Below are 16,805 nucleotides of genomic sequence, written 5' to 3' on the forward strand. Positions count from 1 at the left end.
GTACCTGTTAGTACAACCATCAATATATAATTTTATTATACTTCATAGTTTGCAACATATTTGATGCGTGCGACAGTTGCGGTAAATAAATTACTGCCACGCGAGCAAAAAGGTAACAGAGACATCTGGAGGTAAAATCAAGCACAGTACTACTTACTCAGCTCAAATATCGTTGTACTGGCTGATGAATGTGTCGTGGATGCGCTGCTTGTTTTCCACCTTCATGTCAGCGATTGCCATTATCACGTCCAGCAGTAGCTCCCGTGACAGGTCCTGCATCTTCGGCAGCTTCGCCACCTGGCTAAAGTTGTGCACGACCATCTTGAGCGCGTAGTTCTTAATGTCCAGCACGTTCATCTTGTCCGAAGCTTCCAGTATCTGCAGCACGTTGTCGTACGTGATGTTATTCTCCAGATTGTGCTTACAGAACGCCTGCAGCCGGTTGTTGGCGAAGCCATAGAAGCAGGGCGCCTGAAACAGGTAGAGCGAATCCTCCGGTGGCATCTTGGTGTCACCGTAGTAGATGTACCGGAGCAGCGAATCGAACGCCTCGAGCGATGGTGAAATATCGCCGATCTGTATGTTGACCGTGTTGTCCGCGGGCATGAACGAGCGGAACATCGCCTGGAAGTAGGTGCAACGGGCAGCGAGTATGGATTTGTGGGCCGGTATGATTTTCTCCTCCAGCACCAAATTAATGTCACAGAACTCTTTGCCACCCGATTTGAGAAACACGGCCATGTCACTCTCGAGCGTTGTGCCGATCGTTTTGTCATACTTCATGTCCGTGGTGTGCTTGCTCGGGTTAAGCCGCTTGCGAATGATTTCCACGATCAGTGGTTTGTCCAGGGCAGCAAATTCGGCCGACATTACGATGTTGTAGAAATGATCCTCCTTCACGATGAACCCGAGACAGTAATCCTTGATAAGCGTTAGTCCCATGCGGTCCGCGTTGTACAGCGCATCGAGGACGTTTAACTTTGAAATTTTAAACTCCAGATACTGCACGCAAAGCTGCTCCAAACGGGGAATGTTAAACTGCACCGCAAGCTGATAAACATCCATCATGATGAGTACGAGTTTGTGGCTGAATGGGTCCTTAACTAGAGCGTGTTGTGGGAAAGTTGGTAAGTTATTGTGGGTTGCAATAATGCACTTCGAATAGCCGGGTTTCTTCTAGTCCATCGTACTGCACCATACTTACATACAATCCGATCGGTATAGATATAGTTAAGCACTATCTCGAACGCTTCCGGTTGTGCATCCGGCAATTGAACTTCCAGTATCGGCTGCTCCGCCAATCGTACATCGGTCGTTCCAAACAGTTTTTCGAAGTGTAAATTACGCGCATCCCGAGCAGCCCTGGAATGCGGCCAAAACGGTTAGCATGTTGCACTTTTTGCTACTTTCCACCACCGTCCATATTACTTACAAAATTTTCGACCGTAAAAACTGCGACCGGGCCACTATCATTGCAATGTGGGCGGAAATTTTTACCTCCTCCGTGCCGACGATGAACTGAACGTCACAAAATTGCCGATTCTGTAAAAACTTCCCAAAGTCATCGTGCAGTGTGCACTTGGGATAGCTGGAGAACTGGAAGCGGTACGTGTCGCCGCTGCGTACGTTATTATCGATCGTACCGCCAAAGATGTACATTGCGTCGCCGATAACGGCTGCTGCGTGGAATAGCCGACCGCTCGGAATTTGCGATTCCGGCGCAGGTGTTACAGTCGACCATATCTGGCTGTCCAGATCGTAGCAGTGCAGATCGTTGGGGAGCGTCGAGTCAGCCGCCCCTCCGAACACGTACAGAAAGCGATCGTGGTGTACCATCGTGTGGCCGTACCGACGGGCGGGCGGTGGTGGAGCACCACGAAGTATATGTTCCGTCGATATTCGTCTCCAGCTGCATTGAATCGCAAAGGATAAACCAAAACGTATCATTAAACGCAACATTCGCTAGGGGATAGCATGCATTGCCCCGTATACGTACGTTTTATCTTTGAAGTTAAACTGAAACAGTGTGTTGGTAATTTGCAGTCCACTTTGACCGGAAAACACGTACATACAGCCGCGGGCAACGGCCACAGGGAAATTACAGCAGGTCGGTGGTCGATCTCCTTTCTGTTCCACCTCTTCCCATTGATGCGTTTCACCCTACAAATAAGGTCGAATGGGTAAAGGATAAAAAATTGTGTTTGTAACGCTTTCGCCCGCACTTGGCTCGCACTGCTTACCGTCAGTCGAATGGTCCACATATCGTTCAAACGGGCATTCCCATCATAGCCCGCATATATCCAGAGCTTGCCGTCGTAAACGGCCGCACCGTGAGCACTGCGTGCCACCGGGGTACGCCCAATAAACTTCCATTCCGTCCACTGCCCGTTCTGGAAGTTGTACTCGAACAGATCGTTCTTGTTGGTGAGATTCGAGTTCGAGTGAATATCGCCAGTGTACCCTCCGAAGACAAACATCGACGTACCGTGCACGACGGCCGAATGGTGGTATCGGGGCGCTGGAGGAGTCCCGGTAGCAAACGCCCTGCCCCACGATTTGTCTTTCACGCCGAAGCGAATCAAATCGTTCAGCATGTTCTTGCCATTGTCCCCGCCGAAGACGTAGATTGCCTCCTTGTAGGCCACCACCGTGTGCTTCGAGCGACGGGCGCCCACAAATTCATCGCAATCGCTCTCCCGTTTCCACTTGTTGGCCGTATTGGAGATGGGCACATTGGCCGATATTTGCGTGCTCGAGGAGGTGCTGGTGCTGCCGATCGACGCAGACGATACGAAGCGCCCTGTGGACATGCTTCGAGCGATCGTACTTGGCCTATTCGCGTAAATACCGTTCTACTTTGCGATGCTTTGTTTCTCCAGTTCAAGTTCACAACAAATCGATAGTTTTGTCTTTTTTGTTGTTGTTGCCGTTCTGTCTGTATGTGTGGGAAGGCGGCTCCGTTTAAATCATAAAGTTCAGAGCTTTATTCAAATTGTTCCGCTTCTGCGGATGAGTGGCGCAGCAAATGGCTAATTTATCATCAGCAAATTAATAAGTACCAGTAAAATACTAACGTCCATTAGTATTTATTAAGCTGTTTTCATTTAAAATGCACATTAAACCGCAATTGAAACAAACCGATGACTGGCAACACTGCCACCATTTTGTTAACCGCTTTTTTTGTTTCAACTTTGACAGAAGCTGCCAGGACCTTTTTGCTGTGTTGAAAACACAAAAAAACTCTTTGGAAAAGTTTGTTGCGATGCTTAGTGCGCTATTAAAGTAGGAATTTTTAGTGTGATAATCTGCGAGTGGAATTGTAAAACGTTGTTTTTAATGTAGTAACCATGATCTCGAACGCTTTGTGCGATCTGGAGAAATGTGTAAGTCCGAACTGGCTGTGCATTTTTTTCTCCTTTTCCTTGCTGCGGTTGACGCTTTCTTTTGCTTGTGCCGATGTTTTCCCGTAGGTGTACACGGCCGGAGTCCAGCTCGATTCACTGGCCGTGAAACTGACGGATGTGGAGCGCAATCTGGACGAAAACGAGCTAGAATCGATCGAAAATGAGTCAGTGATGGAGTTGCTAGAGTCCGTGACGGAGGTCAAGAACGAGTACCAGAACCTGCGCAAAGATTTGCAGGAGGTGCAGCAGCTGCAGAAGGAAATGACCAACTCGCTGCGCTACCAGTTGCGAAACATGACGCAAACGTTCCGGGGGCTGAAGAAGAAAATTGAATCCAACTCCATACCGGTGCACCTTGTGCCACCACCGGCCGGCTCGTCTTCCCGCAATGCAGGGCACGAAACGCGTGACACCCAACATCACCCGCACCCGCCGCATCTGCTGCCCCAACCAGACCTTACCGTGCACGATCACGGACCGAGGCGTGCCGCGGGCATGCTGAAGAGTGTCAGTAAGAACTGAGTAAACCGTTCCCGTGCATCGTTTGGTAAAATTCGAAGCACTATCCTCACTGGTATCGATCAGCTTACTGCAAACATCGCCTGCCGTTTACTATCGGGTATCACGCATTACGTTCCCATACGTTGATTCCGCAAACGCCACCTAATGGCGCGTGCACACTCACGCAATACGCAATCATCGCCATCGACATTCCCCGCTCGATTGAGTACCCATTGGGCTGACCCCCCCCGTCCAACTTAGTACGGATAGCGGCGACAATAGCCTGTCAGAACGGTGCTCCGACTGCCAAAACGGGTGACGATCCGCTCGCCCGCTCATCATGTATGCGTGTGTGTGTGTGTGTGTGGCTGTCTGTTTGTTTGTCAATTAATTTAATTTGTTTTATATTGCATTCGGTTTCCTTTTGTTCTGGTTTCGTTCGCAATCACAACCGAATGTGGCTTTAAATACCAGCTGCAGCATCATGTTGTCATCATCCAGTCAGTGTCCTTCATCCTTCATTTTGCCCGCAAGCCGAACACTACAGGCAAACAACCTGTTCGGAACGGAAATTGGAAACTGAAATCCAACCAGCCGATCGTACAGAAATCGTTAGAGAATCCCGTTAGCGAATTAGCGAATCCTATGAAAGCATGCATTAAGCTTACATCTCATTCTGACCCATGCAGGAAGTGCAATAGCTTCTCTTTCCGCTAGGATAGTTGACGAGACCGCAGGTGGTCAGTTTTTGAATAGTACAGGGGTAGCAAGGACGCGAGCAAGGGTTCCAAATGTTTTGAAACTAGAGTGACCAGAGAGGAAACAACACGCACGAATAACCATGATATATCCGACGCAGTTGAAACCAAGTAATCACAGTACTGTATGTTTGCATCTTCTTTTCCTTTATGTTGAATCTGTTTGCATGTTTTCATGTCCTCCTGCATGTGTTTTATACAAGAATCATCTAAAGACTATCTTTTGATTCACTTTGTAATTCAAATGAAAAAATTGTTCCTTTTTTGTATTTTTACACAGTTTAACCTTTACCGTATGCACGATATGCATGATTTCGTAGACGATAATGTTCTCTTGCATTGCGATGTTAAATTAAGTTTTAGAACAAAGGGTAGTAGTGCGTGTTAATGCCCCCAACACTGTAGTAACGTTCAAATGCACCTTTCGTGCACCCAGTATACACACCAGAACAAGCTCTCACGTGCGCAAAAATATATGTCTTAACTATATTCTAAAGCATTTAAAAGATAATTAGTATACACGTAGCCCATTTCATGTGCCAGTTGAAAAAGTGCAAAAGTTCAGCTGAATTTGATGCAATGTTAAAATGTAGCGTAAGCAAACGTTAAACGTAAAGTAATATCGAGTGAGTGTTACGTAGATTTGGTTTTCTATCGCATCTATTTGCCTCGTACTGTTTGTGTCCGGTTGAACGGACAGTTACCAACCTGTATCTTTTAAGCACTTTATTTTTTCTATTATTAACGTTTTTACCGTTGTTAGTCAAATGAAATGCTCGAACTTACACAGCGGCATGCTATTGAGTTTATGCCTTCAATCGTGTCAATAGAATATGCACAAGAACCCATCAAGAACGTACAATCATTTCCCAACGCTGTTGTTAAAACATTATAATGCATGCATGAGTAACATTCGCAAACAATGTGCCCCCATCAGCTCATTTTATCATACATTCACATACTGTTGGAAAATCATTCGTGGCACATCAAGTAAAACTTCGAATTTTTCCGCACGATGTACACCGGAATGCTTGGGGAAAGAAAGCGCGAAGTACGTTAGGATCGACTAATGGCTAACCAGTCGTCGTAACCTGTTAATTTGCTTCCAAGACAGAAAACATGAATCGTACTTTGCTCTCTTTGCCCCCGAATAGCTCTCGCTATCCTTCGGGATGCATTTCCCACCTGCGATTATTAGGGTCTCTTGCGAAAACGAGAGACATTTGTCTATTTCTATCTTGTAGGGCAAACGCACGCTCGTGCGGACCTTGCGTGCACTCTATGGACAATTTGTACCTGACTTGGTTTGGACCGTATTTTACCTAACACATTGGAGAACGTTGCGCGTTAACTACTGCAAACTGTAGCAGGAATCGGAGGGGGAGGGGGGACATCCTTGAATATTACCCAACGGGGAAGGAATTGATCAGAGGAAGCAAAATTCATACTCAAGCATGCACAGCACGAAGATACGCTGCATCCTACATCTTAGCATCGGTACTCGGTTCGTATAAATCCAGTAATATGTGGTACGCTAATTGATGGTGTAGCAGCTAAAGGAAATTAAAAAAAAGACTGTAGTTATAAAGCTAACATGTTTAGCTACCGGCACTTGAATGTTAAGATTTTACTAGTAAAATTGAGTAGCACAATATATCCATTTATTACTACACAAATACAACTCCCACTTACACAAATAGCCACCCAAATCTATATACTGCAAACTTGAAAACAATTATCGAACGCGATTTGATTACAACTAATAAACAGATTCGATATTTCTGAAACTTGAAATCCCATATGACGCTCACTGGACGATTGCTAGTGTTCTTGTTGAAATTCAATGAAACTCTAGGATTTACTGATACGCGCGTTATTTCAAATGTTAATGTTTCCGCTGATAAAACACGTATCTTACAGTACGGATATACTTTCCTCTCACGATCGACACTGATGATTTTATGATTTCCATTTCCAAATCTGATAATAAATGTTGCAATTGTCAAGTGTATGTAGCAATTTTAATACTTGAGAAGACAATTCAATTATTGAGAATGTTTCAAATCTCTAAATACTTACGATGGTGAAAAATGCGTGCAATTGAACCTATTTGCAATAGAACGGTATTTGAAACCGCATTCAAGGGGGGGGGGGGGGGGAGGGGTACTAATGCGCAAAATTAAAGTTCCATTTCAAAAGAATATGCATCCTTTACTTAGGATATGGATTAGATTTGGTTCAGCGGTTACACAAATCAAGGTCTTTCTGAAGTGTTGATCTGAAAATGGTACTAGGAATTCTAAACCAAAGAATAACTAAGATGCTCATTCTTTTTTCTCAGTGGTGGCAAGTTCTTTTTCTTGGGGCTCCACGCGACCGCTTAGGGCCACTGCAGTGCTCCATTGGATACGATTTTATCGTACGTGCTGTTATTCGATTTTCGCTGGATTATTTAGATTGATTTGATTGTTTGGCTGAGTTTCATCGTACAATGATTACAAAATATTGAGATTTTTTCCTTCAAACCCAAATATATATACATCGGTATTTCTGGTCACTTTGCCCACAGGGCAAGGCGAGCTTTTGGCGGCCACCGTCGCAAAACCGTCGCAAAACGTCAAAACCGGCGTCGCATGTACTGCAAACCGACGTCGCCAGCGAGCGAAACTCGCAACGATTTCGAGGCGCTGGCGACGGTCGTTTTTGACATTTTGCGACGGTTATTGACCTTTGCAGCTTGTTCGGGAAGAAACGGAAAGGAAGGGGTATGAGGAAAATACAATGAAACAGCGCGAGCGAGCGTTCTTTTCAGTGAGAGCGCCTCGTGTATTTTAAAGGCATGCAAGAGAGCGCCGGTCTGGTGGTACAGTCGTCAACTCGAACGACTTAATAACATGCCCGTCGTGGGTTCAAGCCCCGAAAAGACCGACCCCCCATAGGTAGGACTGATTATCCTGCTATGGTACCAATAAGTCACTGAAAGCCAAGCCCACTTCACTAGTGGGTACAGGCAGGCCTTGACCGGCAGCGACTGTTGTGCCAAATGAAGAAGAAGAATGAGCAAGAGAGCGCATTCTCCCTGTGGTAGCGCTCCATCCGCCATTCATTAATTATCAGCCCAAAACAACGGACTTCGGATCCGATCTTGGGCCAGACCCCCACCGTGTGTTTCTACCTTCCCCTCGCCTGAAAATTTCATTCTCTTTGTCTGTCGGGTAAGCTTTAACCGCTGACAGTGAGATTTAAATTCATATTTAAATGACTTTCTTTGACGAGAAATTTTCGGAATCCACGCAACTGACATTTTCTAATTATTATGAACATTAAATTTTAACGGATAAAAAGTGCCAAGCAAACAAACGTGCATCAGCGCGATAAGTAACAAATGAGGATAGCGATCCTTGAAACAGCAACCCAAGCGCCACAGATTAAGCTTAAACGACTGAAAAATCAAATATCTGTGATTTTCGGTAGGATAAATGGAAAATCGGTAGTTTTAGGGCGGTCATCTGTGAATCGGTAGGCATATAAAAATCGGTAGGAATACAGATAAATCGGTATTTCTGGTCACTCTGGCGGTCTCTTTCTTTGCCGACCTAGCCGTCATCAGCAGATTCAGTGACGAAAGATTTTTACAACAAACAAGCAGCAGCAATAATGGCGGAGAATAGAGCTAGTGGGAAAAAGATCACCATTATGGTGAAAACACCCAAAGATAGAAAATCGATAGAGATCGAAGACGATGCAGAAATTAAAGATGTAAGTGATTCGGTAGCGGCACAAGTGAATTTCCGAACAAGCGATCGCCGCTCGTGATGGCGGGCGTGTTGACCACAATCTGCAAGCGTCGTACGATGGTGTGGCGTTAAGTGATTCGAGAATTTTCTCCACCTTCGAATCAGACAGTGCGTTGCGGCAGGTTTGCCGGTTTATGAATTTTCTAAATCGATAGAGTATTTATCGTTTTATCGTTACTCCCTGCGATGGTGCAAATGTGTGTGGTCGACGACAAAATGTTGGGCATTTTTGGGTTCGTGCGGAGTGACTCGGAAAAATCGAACAAAAACATGGCACATGGGTGTCAGTGTGTGCGTGTGCTCTCTGGTTTGCCATTCGCTGGAGCGCGGCTATTGCCTCACTCACACATACACGCACAAGCTGACCAGTAGCGATGAGTGAAGGTTGGAAATGCTGCTGCTGCTGCTGGAATGTGTTTATCACCGCTGGCTGCTATGTGAATTGCTTAATTGAATATAATCCGCACAGAGGGGGGAATCTCTGGCAGAGCAGTGTTTCACGAACGAGTGAATGATGCAATTCGAAAATGATGTTGATTTTACTCTCTCCCCTTTCAGCTCAAGGCCATTGTCGCGGAGAAGTTTGAGACCAACCAGGAGCTGGTGTGTTTGATTTTCGCTGGTAAGATCATGAAGGACACCGACACGCTCAAGACACACAACATCAAGGAGGGTTTGACGGTGTACCTGGTCATAAAGGCGGCCCCCCGTGCGGATGCGGAGAGTGCGCGGCGAGCGCCGGCGGATGTGTCGCAAACGCCGTTCGGATTGAATCAGCTCGGCGGTCTCGCCGGACTCAGTGCGCTCGGCGGCAATCAGACCAACTTCATGGATTTGCAGTCCCGCATGCAGCACGAGCTGCTCGACAACCCCGACTTGATGCGCACGGTGCTGGACAACCCGCTCGTGCAGCAGATGATGAACAACCCGGACACGATGCGCCAGATACTGACCTCGAATCCGCAGATGCAGGAGCTGATGCAACGCAATCCGGAAATTTCGCACATGCTGAACAACCCGGAACTGCTGCGACAGACGATGGAATTGGCCCGCAATCCGTCGATGTTGCAGGAGCTGATGCGTTCGCATGATCGTGCCATTTCCAATCTGGAGAGCGTGCCGGGCGGATACAGTGCACTGCAGCGAATCTATCGCGACATCCAGGAGCCGATGATGAATGCCACCTTCCGCAATCCGTACTCCGGGACCTCCGAGTCGGGCAGCACTAGTGGAGGCGGTGCCAATCCGCAGCAGGGCACCGAAAACAGAAGCCCACTGCCGAATCCGTGGAGCAGCGCTAGCAGCGGCACCGGCAGTGGCAACCGTGGGGCAGCCGGAACCGGCAGTGCTGGCACGGATGCTGCCGGAACTCCGCTCGGACTGCTCAACACACCGGCCATGCAGAGCTTGCTGCAGCAGATGAGCGAGAACCCATCCATTATGTCGAATATGCTGAATTCGCCGGCTACCCGCAGCATGATGGAGGCGTTGGCCGCCGATCCGGCCATGGCCGCGAACTTGATGAGCCAAAATCCACTGCTGGCCAACAGCCCCGGTCTGCAGGATCAGTTGCGCACGATGATGCCCCAGCTGATGCGGCAGATGCAAAACCCGGAAGTGCAGCAAATGGTCACCAATCCGCAGGCACTGAATGCGATCCTGCAGATTCAGCAAGGAATGGAACAGTTGCGCTCGGCCGCGCCCGGCTTAATGAGCACGATGGGCATTCCGCCGATGCCGGGTGCACCGCCGCCAACTACCGGCTCGGGCGGTACGGGTGCCACGAACACGGCCAGCGCGGCTACCACCGCAACGGGTGGCGCCGGTGCACAGGCGTCGAACAACGATGCGCTGTTTTCGGAGTTTATGTCCCGCATGATCAACGGGATGGCATCGGGTACGGCTGATACGAACATTCCACCGGAGGAGCGCTACCGGGCGCAGCTGGAACAACTGACGGCGATGGGATTTGTTAACCGTGAAGCTAACCTGCAGGCCCTGATTGCTTCCTTCGGCGACATCAATGCGGCGATCGAGCGATTGCTTGCACTTGGCCAGCTGTCGCTAAGCTAACAATGTGCGCCCCTCAACTGAACCGGTGAGCGAAACGACTAGGGGAACGACCTTTGCTAACACGTTGCTTCAATATTTTTGTGTCCGATTTGTATCGTTTTGAGTGGGGGGAGGGGTCCATTCTTCCCTTTGAGGGAGGGAAGGAAAAGGAAGGGCACCACACTCCGTACGCCGTTGTGTGCAATACACCTGTCCCACGCCGTGCAAGATGTGTTTGTGCACACCAGGAATAGTAATCTTTGCATAATATCGTAAGCAACATTGAACAGCAGGAGCGAGAGCATGCACGAGCATTTTCATTTTCTTTCTTGTTTTCCTCTTCTATTACATCTGGTAAAGGATATATATATGTTTCCAATCGAATCGGATCGGAGAAAAATGGGTAGTAATTATTGAACAGAGACAATGATGGAAAACAGGACATAAATTAGATATTCTTTATAAAAAAAAACACCTAGCACACAATTCATTTTCCGCAGCACTTGTTAGCGGATCGTGACGCTTAGCGTTTCTGTTTGTATCCTTCATCTGCTGATAGATGATACTCACCGAACGGCATCTGCTTTAAGCGCAATGAGCAACAATGTCCTGTCCTTTTTTGACGATAAAATTTCCTTTTTTTGATAAATGTCCCAATTTAAGCAATGTGTCGAAATTAGAAACTGACTACAAAGAACTCTAGGATCACCCGTAGTACCGTCAATGTTTGCCTGCAATGTGCGCCGTTTAATCGCATCTTTGTTTTCGGCCAGTGTTTCTCCATACGGCGGATGGTAAACACGTTGTACTATGGTTATGTTTTATTGTACTACAAGTGGGGATAAAACGGAATGTAGCAAAATATGGTGGTTGTATGGTAGTGAGAAGGGTGAATTAATAGTGGATAATGATTGAAAAAAAAGAACATAGCAATTTGGATTAGCAACAAACTCCTAGTTCCAGAATGCTATCAAAATAAGTCGCTACAAAAAAAATAATAACACACCTACCCACACCTCCTCCTGTTCTTCGTCGTTATTCAATGTAAAACAATGCAAAACATGCAGTTAAACACAAACACATTTAGAACACGCCTCTGGAATCTGGGCGCGTACAGCGCGCGCTGCGCACACAACAATACACTTTTATCTTGCTCTGACTCTTGAAACACGAATAGAAAATTTAATGAAATAAAAATGCCAGCGAAAGATGGACAGCAAAATCAATAGATTCGAAATGATATAAGATGTGTGTGCGTGTGTGTGTCTGTTTGTGGATAGCGAATGCAAAGCTGCTACTGCTGTGTCTACTTTCTCCCATCCATACCAGCGTCGATGGATAGATATACCTATATACATATACATACAGTACTAGTATATTCAATAAAAAGTTAAACCAACTGCACGGTGCAAGTAATTATATGTTTGTGGTCCCTTCTTTCATTTGTATTAATTGTAATCGTCAGTTACTAGTATATTGCCACTATTTTTAAACTTTTTAAATTTCCACCCTGTTGATTATTTAACAATTATATTGTGTGTTTTATATCAATTCGATTCAACTAACTTTTGCTTCGTACGGTTGTTTCCACTAAAATTACCTTCCAAACTGAATACGTCCCAATGCAGCATAATGTGTGCCAGGCACTGTGTAACGCGTAACGCTTTGACGCGTTACGCATTTGAATTGCACTAGCACTGTCAAATTCATGTGCAGTTTCGAACAGAATGTAAACAAAACACTACCAGTTTCATCGCTTTCCCACACTTTGCCATTTGCATCCGACAAAACAAAAGACGATGGCATCGACCGAACCATCGAACCAGCGACCGGACCCCTTCCAAGGTATGCACATTGAGGACACGGACTTTCTGATGAGCGTGGAGGGTCGAAGCTCCTGCACTGTCTGTGGGAAGTCGCGCAAGTTTTTCTGCTACACCTGCTATGTCCCAGTCCCGGAAATAGCAGCCCGTGTACCGCGCATTTCCCTGCCAGTAAAAATTGATGTCATAAAGCATAGGAACGAAATTGATGGCAAAAGTACGGCGGTGCACGCTGCCATCCTGGCGCCGGATGATGTGAAAATCTACACGTACCCCGACATCCCGGACTATCGCGAGGAGAGCGGTGTGGTGTTGATATTTCCCACACCGACCGCGCTCACCGTGGCCAGCTTGTTTAGTGGCGAAACGTACCAGATGAAGGAAAACTACGGTCTTCCCAAAGGATACCATATGGGCACGCTGTTGCGCTTCCGGCTGAACGACATCGTGGATACACCGTTGCAGCCCCGGGAGACGACTGATGAGCGGAACAGCGGTGCAGCGGATTGCGACGATGAGAGTTTCCCGGTAAAGCGAGCCGTGTTCATCGACAGCACCTGGAGCCAGTGTCGGGGTATTTACAAGGATGAGCGGCTGTCGGGTTTGCGCACCGTTGTGATACAGAACCGAATTTCCCAATTCTGGCGCCATCAGCGCAACAGTCCACGATGGTTTCTTGCCACGGTCGAAGCCATCCATCAGTTCGTGCTGGAGGTGCACATTGCTGCCTGGGGTCTGGACAGTCGATATCGGGGCTTGGAGCACATTCACCTGAACATGGAGCAGATTCCGAAGGAGCGTATTATGCATCCCAGTGAGATGAACCCGGACGAAGTACCGCCGTACAACGGGCAGTACGACAATGTGTTGTTCTTCTTTCGGCATATGTACAATTTGATACATAAATATTACGACCACGAGAAGCTTAAAGCGTACAAGCGTCCGCTGTATTAGAAGCGTAATTCATTGCGAAAAAAAAGAAGCAGAAAAACGCTACTCACACGTTCTAAGACAAATAGATGAATACAAGTCCAACATAGTTGTTTTTATTAGTAGTAGTTTCAGCCCTTCAGCACATCATCGGAATTATTAGTTTTTCTTTTTCTTCTTCGTTTCGTCTCCTGCACTTTGCGCAGTCTGAGAATCAGGACGGGGCTTTTGCCAGTTCAGTGGCTTCTTGCGATAAATTGGCCACGGTGGAATGGTGAGCTGTACGCGGGCGAACCAGATGAAGATTGTAAAACAGATTGTATTGCTTTTACCGTAAAAGAATACCGTTGGTGCTACTTACAATTGAGGCGAGCAAAACTCCGGCAATCAGAATGTACACCGTTTGCGAAAACTGCTGGATAATGTAGCCCCACACTAGACCGACGGTTCCGAACAGGGTTATGATGATGCGGGAAAGCTTTTCGGCCCTACCCTGACCCTCAAAGTCCTGAAAAGTAACAGATGCGTAGTAGTGCCAGCTTCCATTAGCGTTGCCCAATCGATATTTACCATATGTGTTTGGATATTCAGCATTTTCAACTTTTTGCGGCTTGTGAATTAAATTGCCAAGTGTACATCAACAAAACAACACGTCAGAGACCTTTTGGGACAGTGACAGGGGCAGTCTAGTTTGGCGAGAATGACACTATTCAAATATCCAGGCTGGGCCACACGCGTTTCGTTTGTCAAATGGAAAATATATATAATTTAGCAAAAAAAGTTATCTCAAAATCATTCCACGTGCAATTATTTACAAAAAAAAGTTACAAATGCTGCATCAAACTAAAAATCACACCCAAAAGGGTAAATTTAATTCATAACGTTTAGTTTTTCTTTTCGAGCCACTGATTGTCAAGGAACGCATGCCATATGTCAATCATCCTCAATGAGCCAACCGCACACATTCTCGAGCGATCCCGCAGATAAAAGCAAGCGCGGCCGAGAGATAAAAAGAAAACAAAAACAACTCATCTGCCGCAACGGTCGCAATTTCCCCGCACCGATTGTGTTACATTTTTTTGTTGCACTTTGTACATTCATTACATTTTTCGTTTCCTTCTGTAAGCCGTAGCTCCTGTTTAGTGCCATTTAATTGTTGTCCGTGTGCTTTGTTCCGTACTATACGGATTAGTTAAATTATCGTGACTTATTTTGAACCTTTTTTTGGGTTTGCCGTTTCGGTTTCGTGTGCAATTCAGTTCCGCATTTTGTAGCTGTGTAGTGTGTGTAGAATAAACAATGTCAAAACCGAACGTTCTAGTCCTTGGAGGTAATTTACTGGGGAATTAATCCTGGAACGTGGTGGCCCAAAGGTGCGGGGGTGTGAAGCAACAATCTCGTTGCGCAACAACACTTCCTGCAATCCGGACTGCCGACCGCTCATAATTAAGTTAATGTCACATAATTGCTACCCGTGATCGATATTCTGCGCAGCCTGCGTTCGCAAGACCGCGCTTCTGTCGGTAGACTCGTTTTCCCTCTACCGCAAAGCCGGTTCCGAAGCGATAATCACGGTTCAATGCCATCACCGCGCTGTGCCGTCGATCAATCTCTGATCTTCTGCTTCGAGTGATTCGCTTTTAAAGAACGTTTTGCTTTCTTTCTTTGTTTCATATCCCTCTGCCCACCGCAACATGCAGGATGCGGATTTATTGGACGGCATCTAGTGGATCATCTGGTTGCGAATGATCTAGCGGGACGCATTAAAGTGGTCGATAAGACGCCGCCACTAATGGCGTGGCTTAACAGCCGACACACGCAAGCATTCGCGGACGCACGGGTCGAGTTTGCGAGTGCCAATTTGATCAATCCAACCTCATGCCAAAATGCGTTCCGAATGGAGGAGGAAGGAGGAGAGGAGGAGGAGAAGAAGCGGGCGCAAACGGTCGGTGGAAGTTGGGACTATGTGATAAACTGTGCGGCCGAAACGAAACCCGGCCAAACGGATCCCGTCTACCAGGAGGGTATACTGAAGCTAAGCTTAAACTGTGCAACAGAGGCTGTGAAGTGTAAGGCTAAGCGCTACCTTGAACTGAGCACTGGCAGTATGTGCTCCGACGAGAAGGTGCCGCAAAAGGAGGACTGCCCCATCGAGCCCTGGACGATGGTGGGCAAGTACAAGGCGAAGGTCGAGCAGGAGCTTATCGCCATAAAGGATTTGCCTTACACCATATTGAGACTGCCGATATGCTATGGCGTAGGAGACCGGAAAGGGCTGAGTACGTGCCTGGAGCGTTTGATTCGAAGCGCCAGTAGCAACGCGGTCCACACAACCGTTCGATTGCATTTCAATCGTTTACGTTTCGTTTCGTTTCGTTTCAGCACCACGCATTATTATAGCCGGGATTTACAAGCATCTCGGGGAAACGATGAAGCTACTCTGGACCGGCACGATGAAGATGAACGTGGTGCACGTAGAGGACGTGTGCGGCAGCATTTGGGAGCTGCTGCAAACCGATCGCACGCTGCACGAAACGATCAACGTGTGCGATGACAGTGACGCTACCCAGGGACTGATCAGCGAGCTGCTAGCCGATATGTTCGCCATCAAGATCGATTACTGGGGCGTTACGATGTCCAATATGACGAAGCTCGACATGGCGGGTGCTATCGAGGAGATTAACGACCGTCACCTTGGGCCGTGGGCCGAGCTGTGCCAGCGGGACGGTGTGCAAAATACACCGCTCACGCCGTACATGGACCAGGAGCTGCTCTTTCAGAAGCATCTGCATCTGAGCAACGAGAAGCTTAAATCGTACGGGTACAAGCTGCGCCGTCCCCGGATCACGAGGGAACTGCTAGAGGAGATAGTGCAGGATTTCATCGATATGGGCCATTTTCCGCGCACCTTACTTGGCTGAGGCGTATTTACTATTCGTTTGCTCGTACGTTTGCAGTAGTTCCACTAGCGCTTGGCCAGCGCATCCTTTATATACGTATTCTTATCTGTTATACATACACTAGTACGATCTCGTGGTGGATTTGGTGTCACGTCCAAACAAAGCAGCATTCAGAATCCTACGAAAGAGAAAGATAGGGAGAAAAGACTAGATAACGTAAATTGTACACTAATGATGGGAAAGTCATACCTTAACGCCAAGCGTACACAATGAGGTGCTACAGACAGCGATCGATGTACACGACAACTTCCCCCAGATGATCTCCGGCACCGCGATCTTAATGGAAGTGTACTTCTCTTTTTATCACCATTCCAATCGGTGCTACGAGTGTGATTATCACTAGCTTAACTAAAGCGACGACGATGGAACAAAATTGATCCAATATTAGATAACTTGTACGCGTGTGTGAGTAGAAACTGCATAATTTGTGGATATGTAATCTACGGATTGTATTATATTGCGTTTTTGTTTGAAGTGTACCATGTGCCTAAAATTTTATCATAAAAGTTGCAAAAGCGCATAGCGGTCGCGGCGATTATATTTGACTCAATAAAGTATACATGCCTGCATACACTTACAC

The 16,805-nt window shown here is 46.9% G+C and overlaps 7 protein-coding genes across 7 annotated transcripts in view; 5 read left to right on the top strand and 2 right to left on the bottom strand.

Moving 5' to 3' along the window:
* Positions 1 to 16,805, top strand: part of LOC120948846 (uncharacterized) — a 314,251-nt gene that overhangs the window by 131,512 nt on the left and 165,934 nt on the right. The gene's annotated exons all lie outside the window — the stretch shown is intronic.
* LOC120947389 (leucine-zipper-like transcriptional regulator 1 homolog) lies at positions 12 to 2,935 on the bottom strand. The gene is made up of 5 exons (XM_040362678.2): positions 2,241 to 2,935; positions 1,997 to 2,160; positions 1,433 to 1,909; positions 1,205 to 1,362; positions 12 to 1,103 (listed from the first exon to the last, which is right to left on the bottom strand). Exons 1-5 carry the CDS (start codon positions 2,808 to 2,810, stop codon positions 163 to 165), a joined length of 2,310 nt encoding a protein of 769 aa, XP_040218612.2. The 5' UTR covers positions 2,811 to 2,935; the 3' UTR covers positions 12 to 162.
* Positions 3,189 to 6,669, top strand: LOC120947390 (uncharacterized). The gene is made up of 3 exons (XM_040362679.2): positions 3,189 to 3,383; positions 3,471 to 3,911; positions 5,908 to 6,669. The coding sequence occupies exons 1-3, from the start codon at positions 3,348 to 3,350 to the stop codon at positions 6,028 to 6,030; spliced, it is 600 nt and encodes a 199-aa protein (XP_040218613.1). The 5' UTR covers positions 3,189 to 3,347; the 3' UTR covers positions 6,031 to 6,669.
* Positions 8,253 to 11,931, top strand: LOC120948624 (ubiquilin-1). The gene is made up of 2 exons (XM_040365181.2): positions 8,253 to 8,422; positions 9,019 to 11,931. The coding sequence occupies exons 1-2, from the start codon at positions 8,321 to 8,323 to the stop codon at positions 10,531 to 10,533; spliced, it is 1,617 nt and encodes a 538-aa protein (XP_040221115.1). The 5' UTR covers positions 8,253 to 8,320; the 3' UTR covers positions 10,534 to 11,931.
* Positions 12,023 to 13,505, top strand: LOC120948625 (tRNA-uridine aminocarboxypropyltransferase 1). Its single transcript, XM_040365182.2, has one exon. The coding sequence runs from the start codon at positions 12,312 to 12,314 to the stop codon at positions 13,287 to 13,289; it is 978 nt and encodes a 325-aa protein (XP_040221116.2). The 5' UTR covers positions 12,023 to 12,311; the 3' UTR covers positions 13,290 to 13,505.
* On the bottom strand, positions 13,360 to 13,970 carry LOC120948626 (signal peptidase complex subunit 1). Its single transcript, XM_040365183.2, has 3 exons — positions 13,836 to 13,970; positions 13,627 to 13,773; positions 13,360 to 13,544 (listed from the first exon to the last, which is right to left on the bottom strand). Exons 1-3 carry the CDS (start codon positions 13,857 to 13,859, stop codon positions 13,425 to 13,427), a joined length of 291 nt encoding a protein of 96 aa, XP_040221117.1. The 5' UTR covers positions 13,860 to 13,970; the 3' UTR covers positions 13,360 to 13,424.
* LOC120947925 (uncharacterized) lies at positions 14,259 to 16,802 on the top strand. The gene is made up of 3 exons (XM_040363756.2): positions 14,259 to 14,595; positions 14,966 to 15,544; positions 15,648 to 16,802. The coding sequence occupies exons 1-3, from the start codon at positions 14,565 to 14,567 to the stop codon at positions 16,184 to 16,186; spliced, it is 1,149 nt and encodes a 382-aa protein (XP_040219690.1). The 5' UTR covers positions 14,259 to 14,564; the 3' UTR covers positions 16,187 to 16,802.

Source organism: Anopheles coluzzii, chromosome 2, assembly GCF_943734685.1.
Source record: "Anopheles coluzzii chromosome 2, AcolN3, whole genome shotgun sequence".
In the NCBI taxonomy this organism is placed as follows: Eukaryota; Metazoa; Arthropoda; class Insecta; order Diptera; family Culicidae; genus Anopheles; species Anopheles coluzzii.

Excerpts from the sequence above, each read along its gene's own strand:
- LOC120947390 (XM_040362679.2), top strand. The coding sequence starts at position 3,348 with ATGATCTCGAACGCTTTGTGCGATCTGGAGAAATGT. Across the intron at positions 3,384-3,470 it reads TGTGCGATCTGGAGAAATGT|GTGTACACGGCCGGAGTCCA; the intron begins GTAAGTCCGAAC and ends GTTTTCCCGTAG. Across the intron at positions 3,912-5,907 it reads CCGCGGGCATGCTGAAGAGT|GGCAAACGCACGCTCGTGCG; the intron begins GTCAGTAAGAAC and ends TCTATCTTGTAG.
- LOC120948624 (XM_040365181.2), top strand. The coding sequence starts at position 8,321 with ATGGCGGAGAATAGAGCTAGTGGGAAAAAGATCACCATTATGGTGAAA. Across the intron at positions 8,423-9,018 it reads ACGATGCAGAAATTAAAGAT|CTCAAGGCCATTGTCGCGGA; the intron begins GTAAGTGATTCG and ends CTCCCCTTTCAG.
- LOC120948626 (XM_040365183.2), bottom strand. The coding sequence starts at position 13,859 with ATGCTGAATATCCAAACACATATG. Across the intron at positions 13,774-13,835 it reads TGAATATCCAAACACATATG|GACTTTGAGGGTCAGGGTAG; the intron begins GTAAATATCGAT and ends GTTACTTTTCAG. Across the intron at positions 13,545-13,626 it reads GAGTTTTGCTCGCCTCAATT|CTCACCATTCCACCGTGGCC; the intron begins GTAAGTAGCACC and ends GCCCGCGTACAG.
- LOC120947389 (XM_040362678.2), bottom strand. The coding sequence starts at position 2,810 with ATGTCCACAGGGCGCTTCGTATCGTCTGCGTCGATCGGCAGCACCAGC. Across the intron at positions 2,161-2,240 it reads TGTGGACCATTCGACTGACG|GGTGAAACGCATCAATGGGA; the intron begins GTAAGCAGTGCG and ends CCTTATTTGTAG. Across the intron at positions 1,910-1,996 it reads TTTAACTTCAAAGATAAAAC|CTGGAGACGAATATCGACGG; the intron begins GTACGTATACGG and ends GATTCAATGCAG.
- LOC120948625 (XM_040365182.2), top strand. The coding sequence starts at position 12,312 with ATGGCATCGACCGAACCATCGAACCAGCGACCGGACCCCTTCCAAGGT.
- LOC120947925 (XM_040363756.2), top strand. The coding sequence starts at position 14,565 with ATGTCAAAACCGAACGTTCTAGTCCTTGGAG. Across the intron at positions 14,596-14,965 it reads GAACGTTCTAGTCCTTGGAG|GATGCGGATTTATTGGACGG; the intron begins GTAATTTACTGG and ends CGCAACATGCAG. Across the intron at positions 15,545-15,647 it reads AGGAGACCGGAAAGGGCTGA|CACCACGCATTATTATAGCC; the intron begins GTACGTGCCTGG and ends GTTTCGTTTCAG.